Source organism: Tamandua tetradactyla, chromosome 22 (genome assembly GCF_023851605.1).
Source record: "Tamandua tetradactyla isolate mTamTet1 chromosome 22, mTamTet1.pri, whole genome shotgun sequence".
Taxonomy (NCBI): domain Eukaryota; kingdom Metazoa; phylum Chordata; class Mammalia; order Pilosa; family Myrmecophagidae; genus Tamandua; species Tamandua tetradactyla.
In genome coordinates, this window is record NC_135348.1 from 28,668,892 (window position 1) to 28,692,035 (window position 23,144).

At 34.4% G+C, this 23,144-nt stretch overlaps 1 protein-coding gene, 1 long non-coding RNA gene and 1 other non-coding gene across 9 annotated transcripts in view; 2 read left to right on the top strand and 1 right to left on the bottom strand.

Moving 5' to 3' along the window:
• Window positions 1-3,210, top strand: part of LOC143666312 (uncharacterized) — a 50,046-nt gene extending 46,836 nt beyond the window's left edge. Inside the window, exon 3 of the long non-coding RNA XR_013167519.1 lies at window positions 2,934-3,210. This is a non-coding gene — a long non-coding RNA (uncharacterized LOC143666312). The remainder of the gene's footprint in view (window positions 1-2,933) is intronic.
• LOC143666429 (small nucleolar RNA SNORA72) lies at window positions 2,570-2,698 on the top strand. Its single transcript, XR_013167627.1, has one exon. It is a non-coding gene; the product is annotated as a small nucleolar RNA SNORA72 (small nucleolar RNA).
• Window positions 3,211-6,692: 3,482 nt separating the features above from the next.
• The window catches only part of NAA15 (N-alpha-acetyltransferase 15, NatA auxiliary subunit), a 133,585-nt gene continuing 117,133 nt past the window's right edge, over window positions 6,693-23,144 (bottom strand). For 6 of the 7 annotated variants that reach the window (XM_077139995.1, XM_077139990.1, XM_077139996.1 and 3 more), the window contains exons 15-20: window positions 22,860-23,053; window positions 16,315-16,423; window positions 14,153-14,251; window positions 11,405-11,551; window positions 10,451-10,548; window positions 6,693-9,130 (exon numbers count right to left, since the gene is read on the bottom strand). In XM_077139995.1, coding sequence (XP_076996110.1) covers window positions 8,930-9,130; window positions 10,451-10,548; window positions 11,405-11,551; window positions 14,153-14,251; window positions 16,315-16,423; window positions 22,860-23,053 — 848 coding nt within the window. In that variant the 3' untranslated portion in view covers window positions 6,693-8,929. The remainder of the gene's footprint in view (window positions 9,131-10,450; window positions 10,549-11,404; window positions 11,552-14,152; window positions 14,252-16,314; window positions 16,424-22,859; window positions 23,054-23,144) is intronic. The other variant, XM_077139992.1, reaches the window with a different exon arrangement.

A 23,144-nucleotide genomic window follows, 5' to 3' on the forward strand; every position in this document is an offset into this window, starting at 1 on the left:
GCCTCTTCTTACTGGCAAACTAAGTTACACATCCTGGTACTCCTTTTCATTTTCTGGTCATTCTTGAGAAATCAATAAGAGTACCCTCAACTTTTGGGGAGTGTATAAGAATCAAAGTAGTTATTTCAGCTTTAGGTAGTTCCCTGCTTTCTGAATGAATTAGTATTATCCTCTATTTTTGTACACTTGCACTTTCAGGGGGAGAAAAAAATGAAAACTTCTTTTTTCTTAAACTTAAAAAAAAAAGTATCCCAAATAGTTTAACAGACTAAATGTTAACATTGTGCACACTTACTCCAAGCTTTTATTTAGGAAATATTATAGATCAGGGCTTCTATGTGACCCTTTCACCTGTAAAGAGAACCACTGTCCTGAATTTTTATATTCCCAAGCCTGTTTTTAAACTTTTACCTTATGTGGATATATCAATAAACTATATTTAACATTGTTTTGCATTTTCCAAAATATTCAACCTAAAGATTTATATATGTCATTTAACCTATTTTTAATCACCACTGTTTTTGGAGGTTAATTCTTAGTGATCCACTTAATGCTAGACAATTTAACTACACAGCATTCCATTACATGAATTTAGCACAATTTATCCATCCTCATATTGAAAGACATATCCAGTTTTTTTGCTATTATAAGCAGTGCTGCAATAAATAATCTTGCATGTTTCCCTAACAAATGTGTAAGAAAGTCTACAAGGTATATACTCAAGAGTGGAACTGCTGGTTCACATGACATGCATAACTTTAATTTTACAAATGAATATTGCCAATTGCCCTCATAGCAATCATACCAATTTATACTCCCAAAGACAGTGCCTAAGAGTTCCTGTTGTTTTTCAACATCCTTGCCAATATTTGATATTCAGAAACTTTAGAGTATGTTGATTTTGCCCACAAACCAATTTTGAAATACTTTGATTCTTCAACACCATCATCTTTCACTTCTCCCAGCATTCTGACTACTGGCCTTTTTAGTAAGTCATACTAGCTTCTATTTAATCTGAGTTCCTGTCTCATTCCCAGATTCTACTCACACTAGGTCACATAAAATTTCTGAATACACTATTCTGTCTCATCTATCTATGCCTTTGGGCACATGCTATCCTGTCTGTCTGGGGAACGCAGCTTCACCTTTCCAAAATTAACCTTCTCTGTGAGGATTTTCCTAGAAACAAGTATTGACTTCTAGGGACTTAAATATTATTGTAATCATTTATTGATTTGTCTTTCTCCTCTACTAGACTGTGAAAAATGTGACAGCAAAGACTATGTCAGGTATCCCCAATATTAAGCATAATGCCTGCAGGCAGTAGGTATTCAATAACTATTGGATGAATAGAGAGGAGACTAGGACTGGCCTTATTTGACATTCAAATATCTTTAAACAGCAGCATCATGAAATCTGCCAAGTTTGCTACTATATTAAAGGTTTTGATAAATGTCAAAAGGATGGAGACATTATAGTTGGGTTTCTCTACTGTGTGAAAAGGAAAACTATTGTTAAGTATTAGAAGTATAAGGTAAAATACTTGAAAAATATAAAACTTGAGCTGTTAGTACTAGGAAAGGATTATAAACGATTTCTTGAATATGCTGGCTCAATGTCCTGCAGCAGACAAATAAAGGCAGTCAAGTAGAATAATGAGAACTATACAGAAAATAACATCCCTTTGTAAATACTATTCATAATGAATGCTATTTGTCAAGACTTGTGGTAATCTCTTTACATAAAGTATCTCACTTAAAGCAACAATTCTGAGGTAGGTACATCACTTCAGTTTCACAAAGAAATTGAGGCTTAGGAATTCTAAGTATCTTGCCTAAAGGATTTGAGCCAGAATTTGAATCTATTTCTGTCTGATCCCTAATTTTATGTTCTTAAGTACATTATATTACTATTGTACTAAACCACGGTATGTTCATTCTTGAAATTTGGCATAGAGTCACACAGGTTAGAGAAGAGTTAACTAAAGCGTAAGGCAAGACTTGTATGTGAAGACTAAAACAACTAAGATATTGCAGTTTACAAATGTGTGGAGAAATTATCCATGTCTACAAACTCAAGAGTGGCGATGAAAGTATGACTGCAGCCAGACACAATTATCAAATATTATTTAACCAGTCAAGAACAAACTAGATAGAATTAAGAGTAGTCTATAAAACAATCTTTATACTATTTAAAACTAGGTAAGATAAATTTGGAAGTTCCATCCAGAACACCAGTTATTACATCAACAGATCCTATCAATTGGGTTTTGGTGTGATCAATGACTGTAGCATGTAAACCTCCTTCCTAAGTTCTACACTACCAGGCCAACATTAAACTTTGAATTACTTGTCCTAGAATTTTCATTTGCCTGGTTCCTTTCATATTTGAGATTTCTAATGGTGATTCATTCGCTTACGTAAAATACACTACTTTAGGGATAACAAGCAGATATATCTATTTGGGTGCTGGGTGTGTATTTTCCGGGAGTAATATCTACCATTATCCTTATTTAAAACCCCGTCAACTCTTTGCTTTGTTATGGTATTCATCCACCTGAAAACTCATCTTGTGAATATTCTTGCTGTCCTGATTTTGTGTATAGGGCAGGCGAAACATTCTCTACGTTAGGACCAGACATACATCCCTAGAACTAGATTTACCCCTAGGTCTGGCTTTTAAAATGCTGGTGATAAACCAAGTCTGATTTATTATGACTATGCTGTATGGGAAATAGCTGTAACTCTAGGAATCTTTGGTAAACCTTAAGAGATACAGAATTGAAAAAAAAAAAGATATGGCAACTGCAATAACTTTTTGAAAATAATCGGTGCTAATTTTGCAGTTATGTCTAAAGGTATACCTAAAGAAGGGATTTTTGTGATTACCAGTTGCCATTAAATAAACTGTAAATTTGCTGTTTTATTTTCTAGGTGATTCTGTTATCAGTAGAAGCATGCCAGAACAGACTGATGAAAAGTAAATCATGTAAAAATTTTCTTCAATAAAGCTGGCCAGAGATAGCTTTAACAAGAACCAAAAACCCAAGCATCTACCTAAGGCAACTGTTTACAGGATTGTTTCAATGGCAGCAAGTTACCATGACATCTAACAAAAATATGAAGATGTGATTTATTTCTCTGAACACCAGTATCTCAGATAGTCCAGTAACAGCGTCATTTAAATATGGGAAAGCATGGACTCAGAATTAAAAAGGGGGGGGGGAATCAAATCTAGGTTCTTCTACTTAAAAGGGGGGGGAATGTTAATCTCTTTGCGCTTACATAGTTGTTTGACCCTTTTACCTTTGAAGAACAAGACCCGTATTATAAAATACTTTTTGCTTATTGCCACAATGGTTCTCAACTTTGGATGCACCTTAGCATCACCAAAGTAGTCTTTAAAGAAAAGAAGAGGGGACAGAGAGAGGACCCAGGCCTGACACTATTATTTAAAACAGAATCTTCACAGGTGAGCAGAGGGCTTTAAAAAATTTATTAGTTCCCCTTGGGATTCTAACATACAACTAGGATTAAGTTTACAATTTAAAGGATTCGATTACCCATCCTAAGTACAGGATATCAGCTATGGACCACAGCTATTGGTTGATAGATGTTAGTTGTAAACATCCAGAAAGAGCCATGGCAGATCCTTTCCTAGTGTTTCCTTACTTGTGATTGAGAAGACATCAGGCTGTGGAAAACAGACTTCCAAGTAGATGCTGTGTTTCATCAGTTCCCTCATATCGTTTGAAAGGTGAAAACAATCTTTCAACTACTGCATGAGAATCTTTGTAATAACTTTTCCTCTGGGCATCACGTTACCTGGATTGCTAAAGACATGAAGGGTGAGGTAGGTTCATTGTCACCCAATACCACAATGAACAGACAACAAAGTTAGAGAATGGTCTTCCAGGTATCTGTGTCCTACAAGGCCAAGTCACAACCATTCCTCTGATAAACTAGAGAACGAGAGAGAGAAACCACATAAAAATCAGATGCGAGAAACCCATTGTTAACCTAAGCAAAATATAACGACCTTTGATATTTTGAGGAAATCCACTGAGACCAGCAGAGGGACAGGAGGAATGGGAGCACTCCACATGAACAGATAAGGGATAAAAAACTTATGAGCAGGTCACCTGAAAGGTAACAGTACTTTATTGCTATTTTCTACAATCTTTCGGGCAATATTCACAGCAAATTAAACAAGGATTTGAGTATCTACTATGTACCGTTCTAACTGGTGTATTTTTATACCAAAATGTGCCCAATATAAATCCTGAAGATTTCATACATCACATACATTAGAAATGGATTTTCATGAGTGTGAACCAAAGCATTAATCATTAATCTTATTATAAATAAACATTACTCTCAAATAAAAGGAAAGATATTCTAGCAGGTGAATGGAAATGCTATATGAAATGGAATGCTTGAAATAACAAGTAGGCTCTTAAAACTTTAAGTGAAGCAGTTGGACTAGTTTTAGCTTAAGTCCTTTTTAATGTACTGCTAAACAGGTTTCTGAATACTTCCGTCATTGTTATTAATGTATAGTAATTTTTCTTTTTTTTTCACTAAGTTAACAAAGGGTAGAATTAGTATTTAGTATTCCAGAGTTCTGAAAATAATGAAGCAAAGTCTCTGGGAGATAGGTTTCCTGTCTACTTTTGTAATGGTCCTTTTTCACTTTTATTTTTTAAGCTATCATGCAGCAATGTGAGAAGTTGAAGGCAAATAAGTAGTTCAAAAAAAGTTGAGGTGGTAGCTAATTTAATTATTCACTATTGAAAAAAAGACACCAGTGTTGGTTTGGAAGAGCATTTAAAAAAAACCCAGTTCTTATCCCATTTTGTGATGAGGCATCAAGCAGTAAACAAGGAGCCCGATTAACTTTCAAGGCAAAGTAAAAAACCCAATGTTAGGAAACCGGTAGATTGGAAAGACAGCTATAGATCTGGTATGGAGAGGATGCTTTTTGTTTGACAGTACACAAGTAATTACAAGGTAAATGAATAATGCAGACCCTTAAACTCGAAATAAAGGCCTGATTAAAAGAAATTAAGAACCACAATATAATGCTGTTAGACCGTGAAGTATCAATTTTACTTTCACTACAAGCAGCCTTGAAACAAAGTCCACAATTTGTTTTTGGCACTTAAGAATGCTAGAAAAAGCACTAAAGATTTTTTTTTTAATGTTTCCAAGTTTGTTTACAGTTGGTAAGTTAGTAAGAGTTCTAATTTAAATAGTACCAGTTTTTTCTTTCCTCTGACTACAATGACAAGATGGCAACTTCAAAGGCAACTGGATAAACTGAGAGGCTGGAAACTTTTAGACTCTCTTTCCTACAAGATAGTTTCCTTTACTTCTGCCCATTTTAATTTCTTAAGAGGAGGCGATGATTTGATGGGGGTGGCAGATTTAGGTCATTAATATAACCTACACAGTATGTAACAAAGATACTTTTGCTTTATTGAAATAATTGCTTTGCTCCAAAATCTCTTGCACATTACCAATACTTTAATTTCAATATCCATGTCATAGGTGACACATTGCAAGGTAATAGTGCATTTCAATTAAGAATAATCTTTTCCAAAAATGCTTTATTGCTACAAATTGTGAAATTTTTCAACCATTAAAACTGGACAGTTAGGGTTTCTGTGCCCAATGGTGTAACATAGCCATTTCAAGGGACTTTTGTTAAAATATGAGTTTGCCTGTGCATCTAGCATAGTCTAGAAGAAGATGACCGTAGAATTCCATCAAGAAATCTTGCCTATAAATTAAAGAATTATATAGAGCATTAGCTAGAAGTGGAAAATAGATTTCATCTGAAAGGTTAGTCTCATTTTGAATTCTCTCAAAAAGATCAATTTAAAGATTCAGGGCTGGTAATTATCTAAGGCAAGTATTTACCTATCTTGTAAGAAAGTTCAACACTTCACTTTTTACCTTTCCCAAACACATGTGACACATGGCAACTGAAATATTCATGGAAACTGTAAGAAAGACTTCCCTGAATTTATCACAACCTACCTGAATCTGGACCAAACTTTTTGGCCTCTTCATACACTCACAGCTTTCATGTCATAACTCTAATAGCAGTATACTATGGAGTACAAACAACACTGAAAAACAGAGGCCTAATAAAATAAAGCCCACAGAAAAGCTATTCACTAATATTGGGACTGCATTTAGTCATGCTATAATATAAATCACACTTTATTCTTGTACATAATAAATAGATACAAAAAAATGTTGAAAACTGATGACTTGTCCATCTAATTAAATCGGAGTAAACTAACCTAGTTTAAGATTTTAGTTTTTTAATGAGAAATGACAAGAGTAGTTGAATATAAAGAAAAACAAAAAGAACTTTACTTTCCTATGTTAATACAGGTCAAGGGACCCTTTCTTTTCAGAAGGGCTAATAACACCAGTTCTTAGCAATAAACATAAGGCACTTATTTAGATTACAACATCACTGCATTTTTTCCACTTGTTTTTCTAACCCTGTTAGAATAATTTGAAATTAATGGATGAATGAGGCAAATGTGAGATGGTCCAATTAATACTACTCAGAGCAAGATAATACAGTACAGTGTATTAGCGGTAATGTCTGGATATAAAATGAACCCAATCAAGGTCCTCTGACACCAGACAATGTATCCACTGATCAAGAAAACCTGAAAGAAAATAAAAGATTTATTCAATAGTTCCAGTAAAATTGGGTTGGAATACAATGTACATGTAAGCAATTTAGCTCCTTGTGGGTGGCATCTGCATCAAGAGTTCTGAGTACTTTCAATATTCACTCTAAGACAATCTACATCATTTGAACATTGTCAAGACAAATATATGAATTTCATTTCAATATACAGTAGAGATTAAACATAATTCACACATATACCCCCTATTATATGGCTGGTGCCTCCTCCAAACACCTCATTAGTGGCAGAGGTAGCACTAGTGTTCTTTCCCAACAACAAGAACTTCAGTTGCCACTCATAGGAGAAGTTGAAGAAAAAAAAGTTTTTGTTTTTTGCCATCTGTTAAGATGTTCCTGAGACAGGGCCAGTTAATAAAACATATAGCACTGGGAGTTCAGTTTGTACTTCTCATTATGTCACTAAATTGTTAGACTGAGATGTGGAATACAGGTCATGTACTAAGAAAGGTTGATTTTAGCATAACTGTTCAATCAGTACAAGGACCAAGTCTCCTGAAAATTTCCTCTTGAAGTATACTTTCTATAAACTAAAAGTACCACAAAAAGTTCAATTATATACACAATTGATTCATTTTTACTTAATCCTATTTGCTTAACTCCTGCAAATGCAATGAGAATATTGAGCCTCAGGCTGGTTCTCACTGTACAGGTTTAACACATTAAGGCTCATTTTTCTCAATCAAAATAGCAGTTTTCAGTATTCATTTCAAATCATGAATTACATTCACAATACTTGCCACCATTCTAGCCTTTAATGAAATCTTAATGCAGGAGCAGCACTGCACTTGCACCATGGAATATCCCTGACACCAGCAATAAGCCCATTCTAAAAAACTCCCATCTGCACTAGCCTTAATACATCAATAGGTTAACTTTTCAGCACATTACATTGCCTCTGGCTTATACCTCTGTTTCTACCTGTGTATTTCCACAGAAGCCCAACACAGATTAGCTGAAATATTCACACAACTGTTTTTCAAAACAATTTATTGCATCATATTTGGTACCTTATGTTCGACAACAAAAAGGAAATTACATCTGTAACTGCAGGAAAAAGAAGCTGGTATGTTATTGGAAAAAAAAATCTTGGGCCCTTTAAAAATTACAAAGTCTTGGGCTTGCCTGAAACAACTGAGCAAGAAATATATTCTTAGAAATGTAGGGCTTCAAGTATTACAAACCTGTGACACTGTGGAAAAATTCCAGAGGTATCTAAACTGCAGCACTTTTTTTTTCTGCATATCGTGAACAAGGCCTGCTGAGGTTTAAACTAATAGTCTCTTGATCAGTCATAGAATGGTAGTCAGGAGTTCTGCTCTTTAACTTCAAGGCGTGGTATTCTTTTTTTCACTCGGGTGAAAAATTCATGCTTGCTAATTAGTTGGTGCCACATCACAGTGCATTTGGTTCTTGCATTACAGTTTTAACAAATTTGGCTAAAACAATGCTGAAAGATTTGCATTGTTATTTTATTTCTTCAAGTTTTAGTTAAAATTGAGATTGTTCCAACTGGTTCCTTCAGTTAAAAACTGTGGTACAAGAACACCAAACTGATCATGTACAGTGAATTTTGGAAACACAACAAGCGTATTGAACACCCTCTAGGTTTCTTAATAATTCTGCTTGGTATCTAAATGTCCCAGTTTCTACAACAGTGAGCATCTGCTGTAGTTTTCTCTGTAAATAGTGATTCACATTGCATACTTCCTATGGTCAGAATCAACCCCGTAACAAAATCAGTCAGATGCTAAAGCCCCAACAACTTTGTGCTCAGTGAAAGAATCCAGTGCTAAAACAGCATTCATGCTGTCTGAGATATAGTAAAATCTCACAAGACAAATTTAAAGTAATATTTCTGCCACACACCTGCTTTGTTAGCTGTAATAGCCTCCAGATTTCATATAAATTAGTTTAAAAACATGGATGGGTAGATAGGAATAGGATATGGTATCTTTTTTTAACCCCTCAATTTTAGCAGCTTTTAATTTTTTTAAGAAAAGGAACCTATATCCTGTAATATGTTAGATATTTTATATATACTTTTTCAGCAGGATAAAAAACGTAAAACTATTTGAAGGCAAGAACATTTACTCCTCTCATCCTGTGTAAGTAAGAGCAATGCAGCAGGTGCGTGACAAAAATATTATACACTAGATATGGTCCAAAATCATTCCATTTGCTTGTTTAACGATGTTCAGATTTCATTGGCCAGTTCTTCAGTTTCTGCAGAACTATCTCCATTAACTGTGATCTTCATGTCCTCTTCATATCCAGGAGGCATGAAAGCCAAAGCATAAGGAAAAAGCTTATGACAATTTGCTCTATAAACTTCAGCAGCTTCTTTACAGTCTCCTAGGCTACCATCAAACAAGGCTTCCAATACCTCCATACATGTCTAAAAAAAGAAAAAAGGTCATGTCATAACTTGTCAAAAAAGAAACAGGTTTTACTCTGAATTTATTAAACATTTTAATAAGCTTAAAAAAACTTGCAAAATAAGAGGTAAATTTACACATTTAGGGAAAACAAAAGCATTTACTCCCACAGATACATTCTATTAGAAAATTTAATTGTTTTCTTCAGAATTGCAAGGTTTATACAAAAGAATGAATTTATAAAATAGGGCCTGGACTACAGTGAGGCAAACAAGTTACCTAGGATGCTCTACTTAAGGAGGTCCTTACTCCAGCAAGTGCACAATCCTGAGTGTGTACCTTCCTAAGTTCTGCACCCTTGAAAGCTTCCTTGCTTCAGACTGTAGAGAGGTCGAAATTTATTATGCCAATGACAATAACTGCATTTAACGGCTCTGAATTTTCTAGAGGCTCAGAGTCAGTGGTAAAAAGCAAACTATGTTTTTCAATATTATATTCAAAGTATTTTTAAAATGTGTCTCAAATATAAAAGTGCATATACACACAAAATCAAATTGTTCATGAAAAGTGGTAATTTTTTCTCTCAATCAAACTGCTAAGTCTGTTTCTTGTGTTTTAAATGATTCATGCTGACTTGTACTTCTCATGTTTTCTTTCTTTATAATCTTTTCATTTGAAAAACTTAGTTCCAGATCCATGATACCTTGCAAAATTTGCCAGTCTAGAAAGGAACTTAAATTTAAGTATTAGCAACCAACAAATTAGTTTTTTTTCTTTAAGTGCTTTGCTTCGTTTGCTGTTAAGGGAATGTTAAATTGTCTTTCAACCAAGTATGGCCAATTATCTTAAGAGATAGCTGTTCTTTTTTTTTCAGTGTAAACTAGAATTCCTATTTTGCAACACACTCACATTGTCTTTTACTCAAGTTAATCTCATATTATGTTAAAACTAATAAGTGTTTCAATTTAACTCCGGGTAAATGACATCTTAAATATGTCAGAATCTTCACTGAGCCCTCTCAGTGCTCAGAAATGCACTGACATGAATTAAAATAAAAAAATAACTCTGAAATGTATGTGTGATTTTACTAAAATATATTTCTAAAAAAGTATTTGAGTAACAGATATGAAACGAGTTAATGAATGACAAGCAGTCTGGTGTGCATGCACTCATAACCCACACACAGTCCTAAATGAGTTTAAGATAAGGTAAGTTTCTGACCCAGATTCATAAAGGTTTGGAGACTAGCATGCACGAATAACAACAATAAAATATTTCTCTTCATCAAAAAAAAAAAGTAGTCAGGTACTCTTACAGACAAATTATAAAAATATCTTTACCTGGAGGTTTCTGTTAGTGAGGGATTCATCAAGTGTCGTTGCCAATTCTATAGCTCGCTTCTGACTAGAAGGATCTAAATAATATACCATTTTGGCAGCTAAATGAGGGAAGAAAAGGAAATTTATTTTATATTAAGGCCAAACCAATACTTATCTTCCTTCTATCACTTCAAAAATGGAACAGCCATTTGAGAAAATCTTATTTCTTATTATTTTTTTAAATCCTGAGGGAGGGCAAACCAGAAACAGCCTAACTACCTAACTGTCCAAACTAGAACAGTTAAGGCAAATAATGGAAGATGATGTATATATAAATAAAATATACACAGTAAAAGAGAAGATGAAGAAATACATCAAAATATTCTAATAATACTTGTCTTTGTGTGGTACAAGCATGGGTAATTTTCTTCTTTCTAGATTGAGCATAATAATTTGGGGGTAAAGGGAGAATACTTCATTAAATGGGGGATGGGGGATGGGGTACAGGGTTGTGCATGGGGTGGTAGCTATATCCAACCTTGATGGTATGAGCTAAAAAGTTTAATCAGGAATCCATGAAGGCATACAAAGTTGCTGGGATTCTTAGCAAGTTATCTTTTAAGCACACTACTAAAGCACTCCACATGATCCCATTAAGTCCAGATTCTGGCTCAGTGGCATAGACCTTTGCTTCAGACAGCTCACTGACTATGTGATGGCTTCAGGTGTTTGGCACAGTAATAATTTGTCTAAGAAATTTAAGGTTTTATAGGAAGTATATTTAAGCTGCTGGTTTCTATAAGATTAAAAAGTGATATATATCATATTTTGTATGAGGGTGTCTATACAGTGTATATATATATATATATATATACTGTCTCTTCTATGATAAAAATACATAATGTTGTCATTCCATGAAAATAAAATCTGAAGCAATTTTAGAAAGCTAAGATAAGGACAAAATAAAGCAATTACCTGATAATCTGTGTGGCAATGAATCAGAATTCCTTTTCAGAAAAGTTTCATTGAAATTCTTCGGATTCGTTGCTCCAAAAAGACGATTCATTTCTTGTTTTAATACTGTTCTAACTGTATCAGGTAAATCTTTACTTTCACACACTGCTGAATAAATTTAAAACAAACTCTCTTAAAAGTCAGATACTCCAATAAAGTCCATAGCAGTTCAAAAATCATCTACTTCGTAAGGCTAATGGAACACAGCAATTATATACAGAGACTACTTAAAACCTGATAATTCATTTAAAGGGCTTACCCATATAAGAACATACCCCATCTTCTACTATCCAAAATAAGGCAACATGAATTTATCAATTTTAAAAGAAAATATGGCTGATTTCACGGAATTGTGAGTTGAGCTATCATTATATAATAAACCACAAAAGGACCACTAAAGCACTTTCCTATAATGAAAACATAATATAGTCATTATATTCCTGTTATTGGGATTTGGAAATGGAAAGGTGGATCCCAACACCTCTGAATTCAATCCAAGTTATAACTTGTTTCATTGTTATTTTGGTAGAGAAAAAAATCTGGGATTTTGGAGCCAGAAAGGCCTGGGTATGGATCTGGGTTGTATTTCCTTGGACAAGTCATAACCTCTGCACCTATTTCTTGACGATAATATTGAGGTGATATCTACTCTAGAAGTATTTCAGTAAGGAAAAAGATACTGTGTAAAAGTGCTAACTATATGACAGGTATTCAACAAATTGTAGTTACTATTTTTGTCATAGTTTAAGAATAAAGATTTCCTTAGAGTTAGGAAATATGTTGGTGGCTTTGAAACTTTGCCACCAAATATTAGTACTGGGATTGTGACCAGCATATACACACAGTACCTATTCTAGGTACATTATTTCTATGACGCTAAAGTTTCACAGAATAACATACCCTTATTTTCAACTCTATTCTATTTCTTTTTTAGATTTTCAAATGCTTGTAATGACTCATTAAAATGAAATAACTACATTGATTCTGATATCCCACTAATGGATTATCACCGCAAAATTTGAAAGTACTGAACTCTGACTAATAAAAATTCAAGTAAAATACTCTATATAATTATTAATCGAATAACTGCTTGACATGTTCTTTGTCGGTTAAACAGCCAAGTGAATTAAGTTGTCACCAATCATTAAAAGAAACACTGCCCACATATCCCCTTACATGCGTATTTTAAAAATGCCTTACCTACTTGCTCTTAAAAAAAAAAAGCCCCACTGACACACTTTGGAAAGGAGGCTAGATTTTAACAAAAGGAGTTGCTTTGGGCTCCAAGGCAAGTTAACTTTTTTCTTAATAATTTGGGTACAAAGGCTCATATTTTGTATGAGGGTGTCTACCTACTACTAGGCTATAGCACAATCTACTAAGTTATTACCACTCAAAATGGCAAAATAGATAGATGAGAATACTGACCAAGATTTTTGAGAGTAAATAAAGTACAAAAGAAAGTATTTCAGCACACAAACAAAAAGGAAGAAATCAGTCTGCGCAAATGAGAGGAACACTGATAAAGGCAGTCAAAACAGTGCTAATTTTAAAAGCATGTAAAGGATTAATATACACAAAAATAAAATAAACTGAATAGTCCTATCTTTTATTTAGCATTGACCAGAGATATACTTTAAATCCTTTAACTTTGAAGAAAGAAGAAAAGCTTGAAAAGGGTACCAAAAATCACCCTCAATATTTAGAAAAGTGTGTGTGTGTGTGTGTGTGTGTGTGTGTGTGTGTGAGATCCTATGGTAAAAAAAACTTGATACAGCAGATATTATATTAGCAGTATAAAAACATATTCAAAAGATCTGCAGTAGGGGATGGGAGGAGGTACCAGTAGCCACGCTTAATGAATATCAAATTAGAGAAGTATCTAAAATCAATAAAAATGAGTGGAGGCACTGTTTTTTTCCCCTCCATACTACCCAAACTGGAGCCACTTTGAATTAAAACAACAGTAACAACAGCACTTGACTTCTGGACACTTTATTACGAATTTAAAGCTTCTGTGGTAGAAAGAATAATATGAAGACTTGGGCTTTACTCCCAGGTTCGTTACTAAGTAGCTATGTATCCTTGAACAAGTAATTTAACCTTTTAGAGTCCCAGATTGCTCAAATATAAAATGAGACAATCAGTGTAAAGTTCCCCCTTCATGCTCTAAAATTTCAAGGTTCTACCTTACATTAAAACTAAAATATGGATCTGAACATTAAAATACATGAAAGTATGGACAACTGCTTTAAAGTTTCTCTAACCTATCTTTGGTAACTAAAAACATTTTATGACTCAGAGAACTATGCTAAGCAAACTAATCCATGCAAATTCAGATCCACAGACAGATAAACAAGGAAACAACTTATCTCAACGAGATTCTTCAATTTTAAAACAATTTGAAGACAATTTACAAACGAAACATGATACAAAACCTCAACATACATGGAACATGTTAGAGTAAGAAACAAAGATGATTTTCAAATACCCGGACTGAACAATTTTATGTCAAAATCAAGGAATATTTCTAGTCTTAAAATAAAGACCTTCATCATCAAGAAAAGTGACATATTTTTCCCACAGGTAATTTAATACTCAACAGCTTTAAAACGACTGAGTTTATGATAAACTTGTACAGATCACTTATACAGTCACTATCAACTACCGTGATCAAATACTTAAGAGTAATAGAAAACAAAAACGTACCAGTACTAAAGAGGCGAATCATACACTCATGAAGCCAGGGATGACTAGAATCAATAGCAAATGCCCTCTTTACTGATTGTAGCATCAAAAGAAACTTTTCTATAAAAAGAAAAAGTAAGATATATCTTCACATTTTGATCATTTGACAAGATACCCCTTTTGAAGGCCTAAGACTTAACAAATAGAAAAATCTCAATTTAGAGTCAATCACATCTTAACTGTAACAAATGGTTGAAGCAAATGATTTCCTCCAAATGTGACATTAGCTAATATTCTCCACATAACATTAAGAAAATTTTAAATAAAATACAGAAAATTTACATAGCATTCAGCAGTAATATCATATAAACAAAGAAAAAATCTGAAACCATTTTATTTCTTATCCTTCTTTATTTATAAAAATAAAGGGATTCCCTCCCTACTTAGATAACTTCATGGTGTGTGCTTTCAAGTATCTCCTGTCCTTTCCTTCATTTTATAACAGATAAGTATAAAATATATTATCTCTAAAAATATGTATTTATACACACACCTCTAAAGGTGTAGTATTCATCAAATATGTTATGTTCTCAGTTTTGATTATGTTTTAAACCTAAGTCATTTTCCAATCTCTCTCTATACTGTCTCACACCTTCATCCCACATCTTTCCCTAGCTTCAGCAGTGTTTCCATGGTTGAAGGGAAATTTGTCTTTGAATGCTCATCGCACTTCAAGGCTTGTCTATAATTCCACAATCTAATTTTTTGTTGAGACTTCCCTAATTTGGTACCATTCGCAAAGTAGCAAAGTTCAAAATTTCAGACTCCTCTGGCAATTTCTTTTCCCTTGCTCTGAACACTAAGAAAGCTAAAAATACAGTCAGGCAGGCTCTCTGCCATTACCCATTTCACACCACCACAGCAGTTTCTAAATCCTCTGGCCCATTAGAAGTTGGAACACACAGAAACTAATTGAATGGGATGTTAGATTGCCCTTTCCCACTTCAAGGAGAGCAGTTTCTGTATTTACACAAAAACTCATACAGGTTATGATAGATAGCAAGGGCTAAATACAGGTTCTATTTAAGAACAGTTTTAAAGGAGTTGTAGTATTAACTATTAGAAGAGAAATCTGAAAATTACTGAACTATTTATTAAACTTTTCCTCCAAATTACAACGTAATCATTGTGGAAAACAGAAAACATTTTAATTACTCAAAATTCCATCAAGAGATAATCTGTTACCTTTTAATAGATTTCTTTCCAGCTACTTTTCTATTTTTCTATTCACACACATAAAGTACAATAACAAAAATTAAAATGGGTAGTTTTGTATCCTATTTGAAACAATTATAAAGCAAGTACTCTCCAACATCATTACTTTTGATAAACATGACTTTTAATGGATATTCTACAAAGAGGTGCATTGTTTTATTTAATTTCTTAAGCAGGAACATTCACACTGTTTCATGCAACAACCTTCTATTCTGATACTAATCAGTTTCTCTTCCCCTCAATATGGATTATATTAGGGACTGATCTATTTTTCAATGAACTTCTTGGATTACATCAATTCAACATTTAAAAATCTTCTATCTATCTACTATATACAGCCTAAGCATTCTAACCTGGCAAACAAGATCCTTCATTTATCTTTATCTGGCTCCAGGCAGTATGAACAACCTCAGCATTATTTACACGCAGCTGTTTTTCTTAACTGATGCTCTCCCCCTCTGTGCATCTTTTCCTTTAGAAATCCAATTCACCCTTCAAGATCCAGTTCAAAGATCAAGTCTTCCATAAATAGCAACAGCTAATAATAGATAACATTTTATTTAATGCTTATTACATTCCAGTCACTGTTTTCCCACTCTATAATTAATTTTATCCACAAAATCTTAAGCTCCTAAAATTTTTATTGATCTACTTACATAGTAATTACTATATTTAACCCTAAATTCCAGTTATGTATGTATATCCACAGTTGTTGTAATGTCCTTAAAGAAGTTAACTGTATCTTTGTACCTTCCCACCACATTCTATACAAAGCAGGCATTTCTGTCAGGAAGCTGCATTGGCATTTGCCAAAAAATCCTACAGTGGTGAGGCTATCAGAGTTGGGTGCCTATATCTAGAAATATAGGGATCAATTTTATCAGGGCCATTGTATCCTAATTGCCTACCTTTCCTAAAGTAAATCTCAAAGGCAAAAAGATGAGTTTCTATCTTGTTCTTCACCAAGTTCTTCAATGGTGTTAAAAATTTAATAGCTTCTTCCAATGGAGTTTCAACCTAACAAAAATAAAAGACATTATACAAATGGAAACCAGATTTTTGGGGAATGTGATTTTATTCTTTCTATTAAAAACACTTTGGCTTTTTTTTTTTCCTTTTCACAATCACTTATCAGTAGCCCAAAAGTACATACAGTCATGCTTTAACCCCCCATAATCTAAAGGAAGGGGATTTTGAACTCTAGAACCCTTCACAGGTACTTTAAAAACAGAGATTACATATTATTCATGGAGAGAAATTGCTCAACAAGCAAGGAAGAGCATAAAATAGAACCAGGTAAGGAAAGACAAAATGGAAACAGGTAAGATGGCAAAGGTAAGCAGAAGAGTGATGTGAAACAGGATGAAGGGAGGTGAGACAGAAACTGTAGTGAAAATTACAGAATGTGTGAATCATCTTTAGAAATTGAAAGGAAGAACAAGGTAATCAAACTCTACAAAATAGTACGATATTCATTCTATCTTGATCTCTTCTACTACAATTTCTACAGGTACTCATATTTATTCAAATACCATACTCATGGAGAGATGACATTTAAAAATATATACATGTAATAAGCAGATACTCAAAAAGTATTGGCAAAGTCCCCTGAGGGATGGGAGAAAAAACACGGAGCTATTAAACCTTACCATCAGGGAATCCCCTAATACTGTGTCTAACTTTAGGGACACACAAATCAACAGGCCATGCCCTCGATCACGAGGCTTACTCTTGTGAAGTTTGTGTAGGTAGCAGAGAAGCTTAGGCATGCCTAAGAGTTACTTCTGCAGGACCTCTTGTTGCTCAGATGTGGCCTCAGTCTCTTTAAGTCCAACTCTGCAAGTGAAATCATTGCCCTCCCCTCTATGTGGGACATGACATCCAGGGGTGAAAGTCTCCCTGGATATGTGGGAGAGGACTCCCAGGTATGAATTGAAACCTGGCACCATGGGATCAACAATTCCATCCTGACCAAATGGTAGAAAAGAAATGTAATTAATAAAGTATCAGTGGCAGAGAGAGTTCAAATAGAATCGAGAGGCTACTCTGGAGGTTGCTCTTACATAAGCTTCAGTTAGCCCTTGCTATCTATAATAACCTGCCAGCTCACAATGAGGACCATTCCTGTCAATCCTAAGGAATACCTAGGGCAATATGTAAGATTCCACAAGGGTTCCAGGCACCACAGTAACTTTCCAGAAACCTAGCCCAGCCTTTCCAGAACATCAGATAGTTCCATCTATCTCCCTACCCCATACTAGTGACAGACCCTTCCAATACCAAAAATTGAGACTTGCCATAGCCCAAACAACCCTCAAGAGAGGGATGGAAAGATGAAAGGTGAAGATGGAATTATACAGAGAAGATAGGATTTAACAAATGAAAAATGAATGCTGAATCATTAAATATCTCTTTTAGCCTCCAGTATTTTAGAACAGCTAGAAGTAAAAATCTAAAATTGTGGAATTGTAACCCATGTCAAGCTCTGAAATATGTTCTACAACTAATTGTGGTGCTGTGCTTGGAAATTCATAGCTTTTTTGTATATATGTTATTTTTCACAAAAAAAGAAGGAAAAAAGTCAACTGTGGTAAAAAAAATATTTAAGCCCTCTAGCCTTCCATATTCAGGAGCAGCTAGAAGGAAAAATATGAAAGGATCATATGGTAGCCCATGACAAACTCTGGGATCTGTCCTGTAACTACCTGCTAAAGAATGCTTTGAAAACTATTGCTTTTTTATTTCTCTGCTTTGTATATATATATATTATATAATTTTAAAAAGTTGAAAATAAAAATTATATATATACACATACCCATAATCATTACTGGGCAGATGTAATGTTTAATACGTAGTTTTGCTATTGTTATACTCCTGGAATAAGTACTGAGTCAAAGCTGTTCCCTGGAGACTAGAGGGGCGAAGGAAGAAGACCAACATTGTACTTATCTGAAGAGAATTGAATATCTGGGGCCTTCTTTTATACTAGAGGCAATAACAATTTACCCACAATGTATGGCTTTGTCATGTCTGACCAACATGACACTGCCAATAAAGTAATTATGCTTCCATCAACAGAGCTTTTAGCCTTAGTCTAGTCTTACAGAACAAAAATAAAATAATCTATTAAAAATACAGCTATAGGGCGGGCCACGGTGGCTCAGCAGGCAAGAACACTTGCCTGCCATGCCAGAGGACCCGGGTTCGATTCCCGGTGCCTGCCCATGTAAAAAAAAAAAAAAAAGAAAGAAAAGAAAAAAAATACAGCAATAGAGTCAGATGATATTTTGAAGGACACATGCTCTAAACCTGAAAAAAATATGTCACTGTCACTCAGTCACAAATTTAGGAACCAAGAAACCGAAAAGATAAGTACCCATTTCTGTATGCCTTTCTCATACATGTACAAGTTTTGCTTCTTGTACCCCTGACTCTATGTTCTTCTGGGTTGGATTTTATTAATGTTCCTATCAGGGACATGTACAGAACTGGAAACTGAAATTAACATCTAGCTATATCAAGTTTTTATGCCTCCAGAGCATAGACTGAAATGAAGGTCACCTGTGTTGACTAAGGTAACATTCTCTATCAAGGATTTAAGTTTGCTATTTCAAAATGGAGACAGCAATGAATATAGTGAAAATGAATCAACACAAGCATTATCATACTTACTGAAACCAAGTATTTGAACATGGAGAGAGAAAACATAGAAATTAATTCCATCTTTAATTCCAATAAGCGAGAACATACGTCCCTAAAAGAAGATCTGTATCTGCTCCCACATGTAGTTTCAGTTACTCTGTGCCTCTCATAGCTAAGATTTTGTCAGGCTAAATCTAAGTATTTATACATATATGATCCACAATGCAAACTAACTACATTCTACATTTACACATATGCAGTATAGTAAAGGGTTGTACATATAAAAGATGTAAACAGTAGTACTGCAACTTATTCAGGGTTTACTGAGGTATTAAAATCAGTGCTTAGGGCAAATAAAAAAAAGAATATTGTCAAAACTACTCCTGAAAATCCTCTAAATTATAAAAGATATTTTAAATTACAAATATAGCTAGTTAGCATTGTATATATAAAAACATTTCTTTAAATACCAAAATCATAATCATAATTATTGTAGGAAGATGTTCACACTACAGGAGGCATGTAAGAACTCAGATGTGACTAAGCAAATGGCTTTTACACTCCCTACTAACTCATTTTCAGTTGGGGTCCTATATTCAGAGTGGAATACTAAATGGAATTTCCAGTATCATGCATACTCTTCTTTGCCTCTCTTCAAAAAAAAGATATGTTTGGTCATGACGAGTTGAATTTACCTGAGTTAAATGAATGTAACAGTGGGGCTGCACTGTGCTTGATGGGGAATTTAAGACATATACAAGGGCAGTTTTGATTATATGCAATTTTTAAATTTATAAACTGAGCTGAAATCTAATCCCCATATTAAGATACACTGTTCAAGAGGTTCATTTCCCTATACACCTAGTGTAGTAACAAAAGTTTAAAACTATTATAATCCTAATACGGACAGAACTGCTAAGAGCTCTTACAGTTCTTGGAAAGGAAGATTTTGCGTGTGCAACTGGGAAAAAAAACAAAAACAAAAAATAATCCAGCTCAGATGTTTGCTGGTAGAACACAAGGAGAAACATGGAATGAGTTAATGGATGAGGAAACTCATAAATACCAACTAATACCTCATGACAAGTTGCAAACACAAGTGATACAGCTTCCACCAAGATCTCAGATTCACATTCAGTTAACTGAAGATTAAACTACTCACTAACTAAACTCCTTCCCATTTTCCTTTTCTCCTTCATTACTGGAATTACTGTTATTTTTAATAATTGCTTTGTTTTACTCATTATTTTATATTCAATATCCTGAACTAGTGACATTAAATTAGTACATGGAAGAAGGCTGAGGTACAGGATCACAAAAAAGCAACCAGAGATTGTAGACTCAGACTTGGCAGGCAGCTTTTAAAATAGCCTACAATATGCCACCACCAGTTATGACAGCTTGGTGTAATTCAGAATCATCACCATATTCGGTTTAAGGGTGTGCTGGTCTGAAATGATGTATGTACCCTAGAAAAGCCATGTTTTAATCCTAATCCCATTTTGTAAAGGCAGCCATTTCTTCTAATCCCTATTCAATGCTGCATGTTTGAAACTTTAATAAGATCATCTCCCTGGAGATGTGATTTGATCAAGAGTGGTCATTAAGCCGGATTAGGTGACAACATGTCTCCACCCATTTGGGTGGGTCTTGATTAGTTTCTGAAGTCCTATAAAAGAGGAAACATTTCGGAGAATGGGAGCAATTCAGAGAGAGCAGAGCAGAATGACACAGCCAGTGACCTTTGGAGATGAAGAAGGAAAATACCTCCTGGAGAGCTTCATGAAACAGGAAGCCAGGAGAAGAAGCTAGCAGATGACGCCTTGTTTACCATGTGCCCTGTCAGATGAGAGAGGAACCCTGACTGTGTTCACTATATGTCTTTCCAGATGAGAGAGAAACTCTGACTGTGTTTGCCACGTGCCCTTCCACTTGAGAGAGAAACCCTCAACTTCTTCAGCCTTCTTGAATCAAGGTATCTTTCCCTGGATGCCTTAGATTAGACATTTCTATAGACCTGCTTTAACTGAGACATCTTCTCAGCCTTAGAACTGTAAACTAGCAACCTATTAAATTTCCCTTTTTAGAAGCCATTCCGTTTCTGGTATATTGCATTGAGGCAGCTAGCAAACTAGAACAAAGGGTAAGCATGGATGCTATTTGATGGGGACATCTTGGAGGAAGTTAGCCTAGAAAAAAAAGAGTGTGAACAGTATATACTCGATGAATCAGAGTGCATCCCACTAAGACCCACTCAAATAAAGCAGTCAGAAGCACCTTCTGCATTCATTATTTTGTGAAACTCTTCAATCCTAGCTACAAATGATTAGACCACAGTTTGGTATCTGATCCAAAGGTAATCATTACAGACTGGACACAAAGAAAACCAATTGTCCATAAGGAGATCTGGTTTAAGAATTCTGCTCTGTATTACACAGTGACTAAACAATCCATACAAATTCTCTCTTTAAGAGCAACAGTGCAAGACATGAAGCATTATAAAGCAGAAACTCATTAAGGAAGTCATGAGATAGAAACCAAGTAGAAAGAGTGATGGTGCCAGGTAGTCAGCGACAATGGCAATAGTAGTAGCAATAAAAAAGGGCTTAGGCACAAGGATGTGAAGCACTGACACTGTTATGTCCTGAATGACTCTGCAATTTTCCACCAAGGCTAAAAGGTTAATTTTGTTTACTTCCCTGTGGAGCCTTCCAATATACCCCCAACATTAAAAAAAGATAGTGTCTTTGCTCCTAGGGAGTATACAATTACTATGAAAAAGCATCTTTTACTATTCTGAAATCCAAACTAGAATTTGGATGTTTTTTTAATAGAAATCTGTGTCTTATACCAATAATGCTATGTCTATGAGATATTACTATCTACCTGCTCTAGTATAATTTACAAAATATTTACCAACCCCCTTTGATTGGTATTATAATTTTCTTGGTAATAGAGAAGTCAAGCAGATGATTGTGAAGTTTTAATCACCAGTGAAGTAAAAACTGAACTCTAAGGCCATATGCTTGCTATATGAAATAATCTATAGTAAATTCTGCAGTTATTTTGATGGAGTAAGGAAAATATGATGAAGTAAGGAGAATGTGATGGGTCAGAAAAAAAGTATATAGGTATGTTATTAATCAAAATGGTTCATGTGTCGATGAATATCTTGTTTTCAGCTGAGTGCTTAAAAATAGCAGATCACATTTTGGCTTGGGGTAATACTGAGGGACTTTTAAGATAATAGGTTTAAATGGGAAAGTTCAGTAAAGAAATACTGAAAACTGAAAACAGTTAAGAGATACACATAGAAAAATAAACTTTAAAAAGGGGGGGGGGGCAGATAGAGTCCTTACTTTATAACAAAGTCAATTCAGCCTAAGCATAAAACTTGCAATTTTTTACTTCTTATAATTAAAACTAGATGCTCTGCATATATATGTTCTCTAATCCTCAAATTTCTGTCTAGTAGGGATTATTAGTCCTATTTTTATAGATAAGGAAATCATTAGAGGTTACACAAAGTGTCCAAGGTCAAGGGGCTTAGATCTAGACCCAGATCAGAATGACTCAAAAGCCAAAACTTTTCTCACTATACCATACTAGGTTACTATGGAGCAGAACCATTAGTTCAAGATTTAGACCTCAAATATGCACAGAAAAGAAAATTTTAAAGAAGGAAGACTAAAAATAAAAGTAATTTTTGGCTCTGAAATCTATAATCAAATTGGCAGAATGAGACAATATAAAAATGATAATACCTGGTCATAAAATCTCACTGAACTGTGAAAACATTATTATTAAGTACCTTGGCCAGTTTCTCAGGGATAAGCTCTTCTTTTGGACCTCCAATTTCCTCATCGTCGTCATCCTTCTTCTTTTTCTGATTTCTCTGTTGCTTTTCTTTTTCTGCATTTTTTTTCTCTTCTTCTATCTGGGCTTTCTTTTGAGCTCTTCTTTGTTTATTACGTAGCTTCTTTAACTCCTTGTCAGACATGTTTGCTGTAGGCAGTGTTAATGAAATTATAAGCAGGTTAATGAGATCAGTAACTATCAATTACTACTATTATTTAAATACTCTCATATAAACACC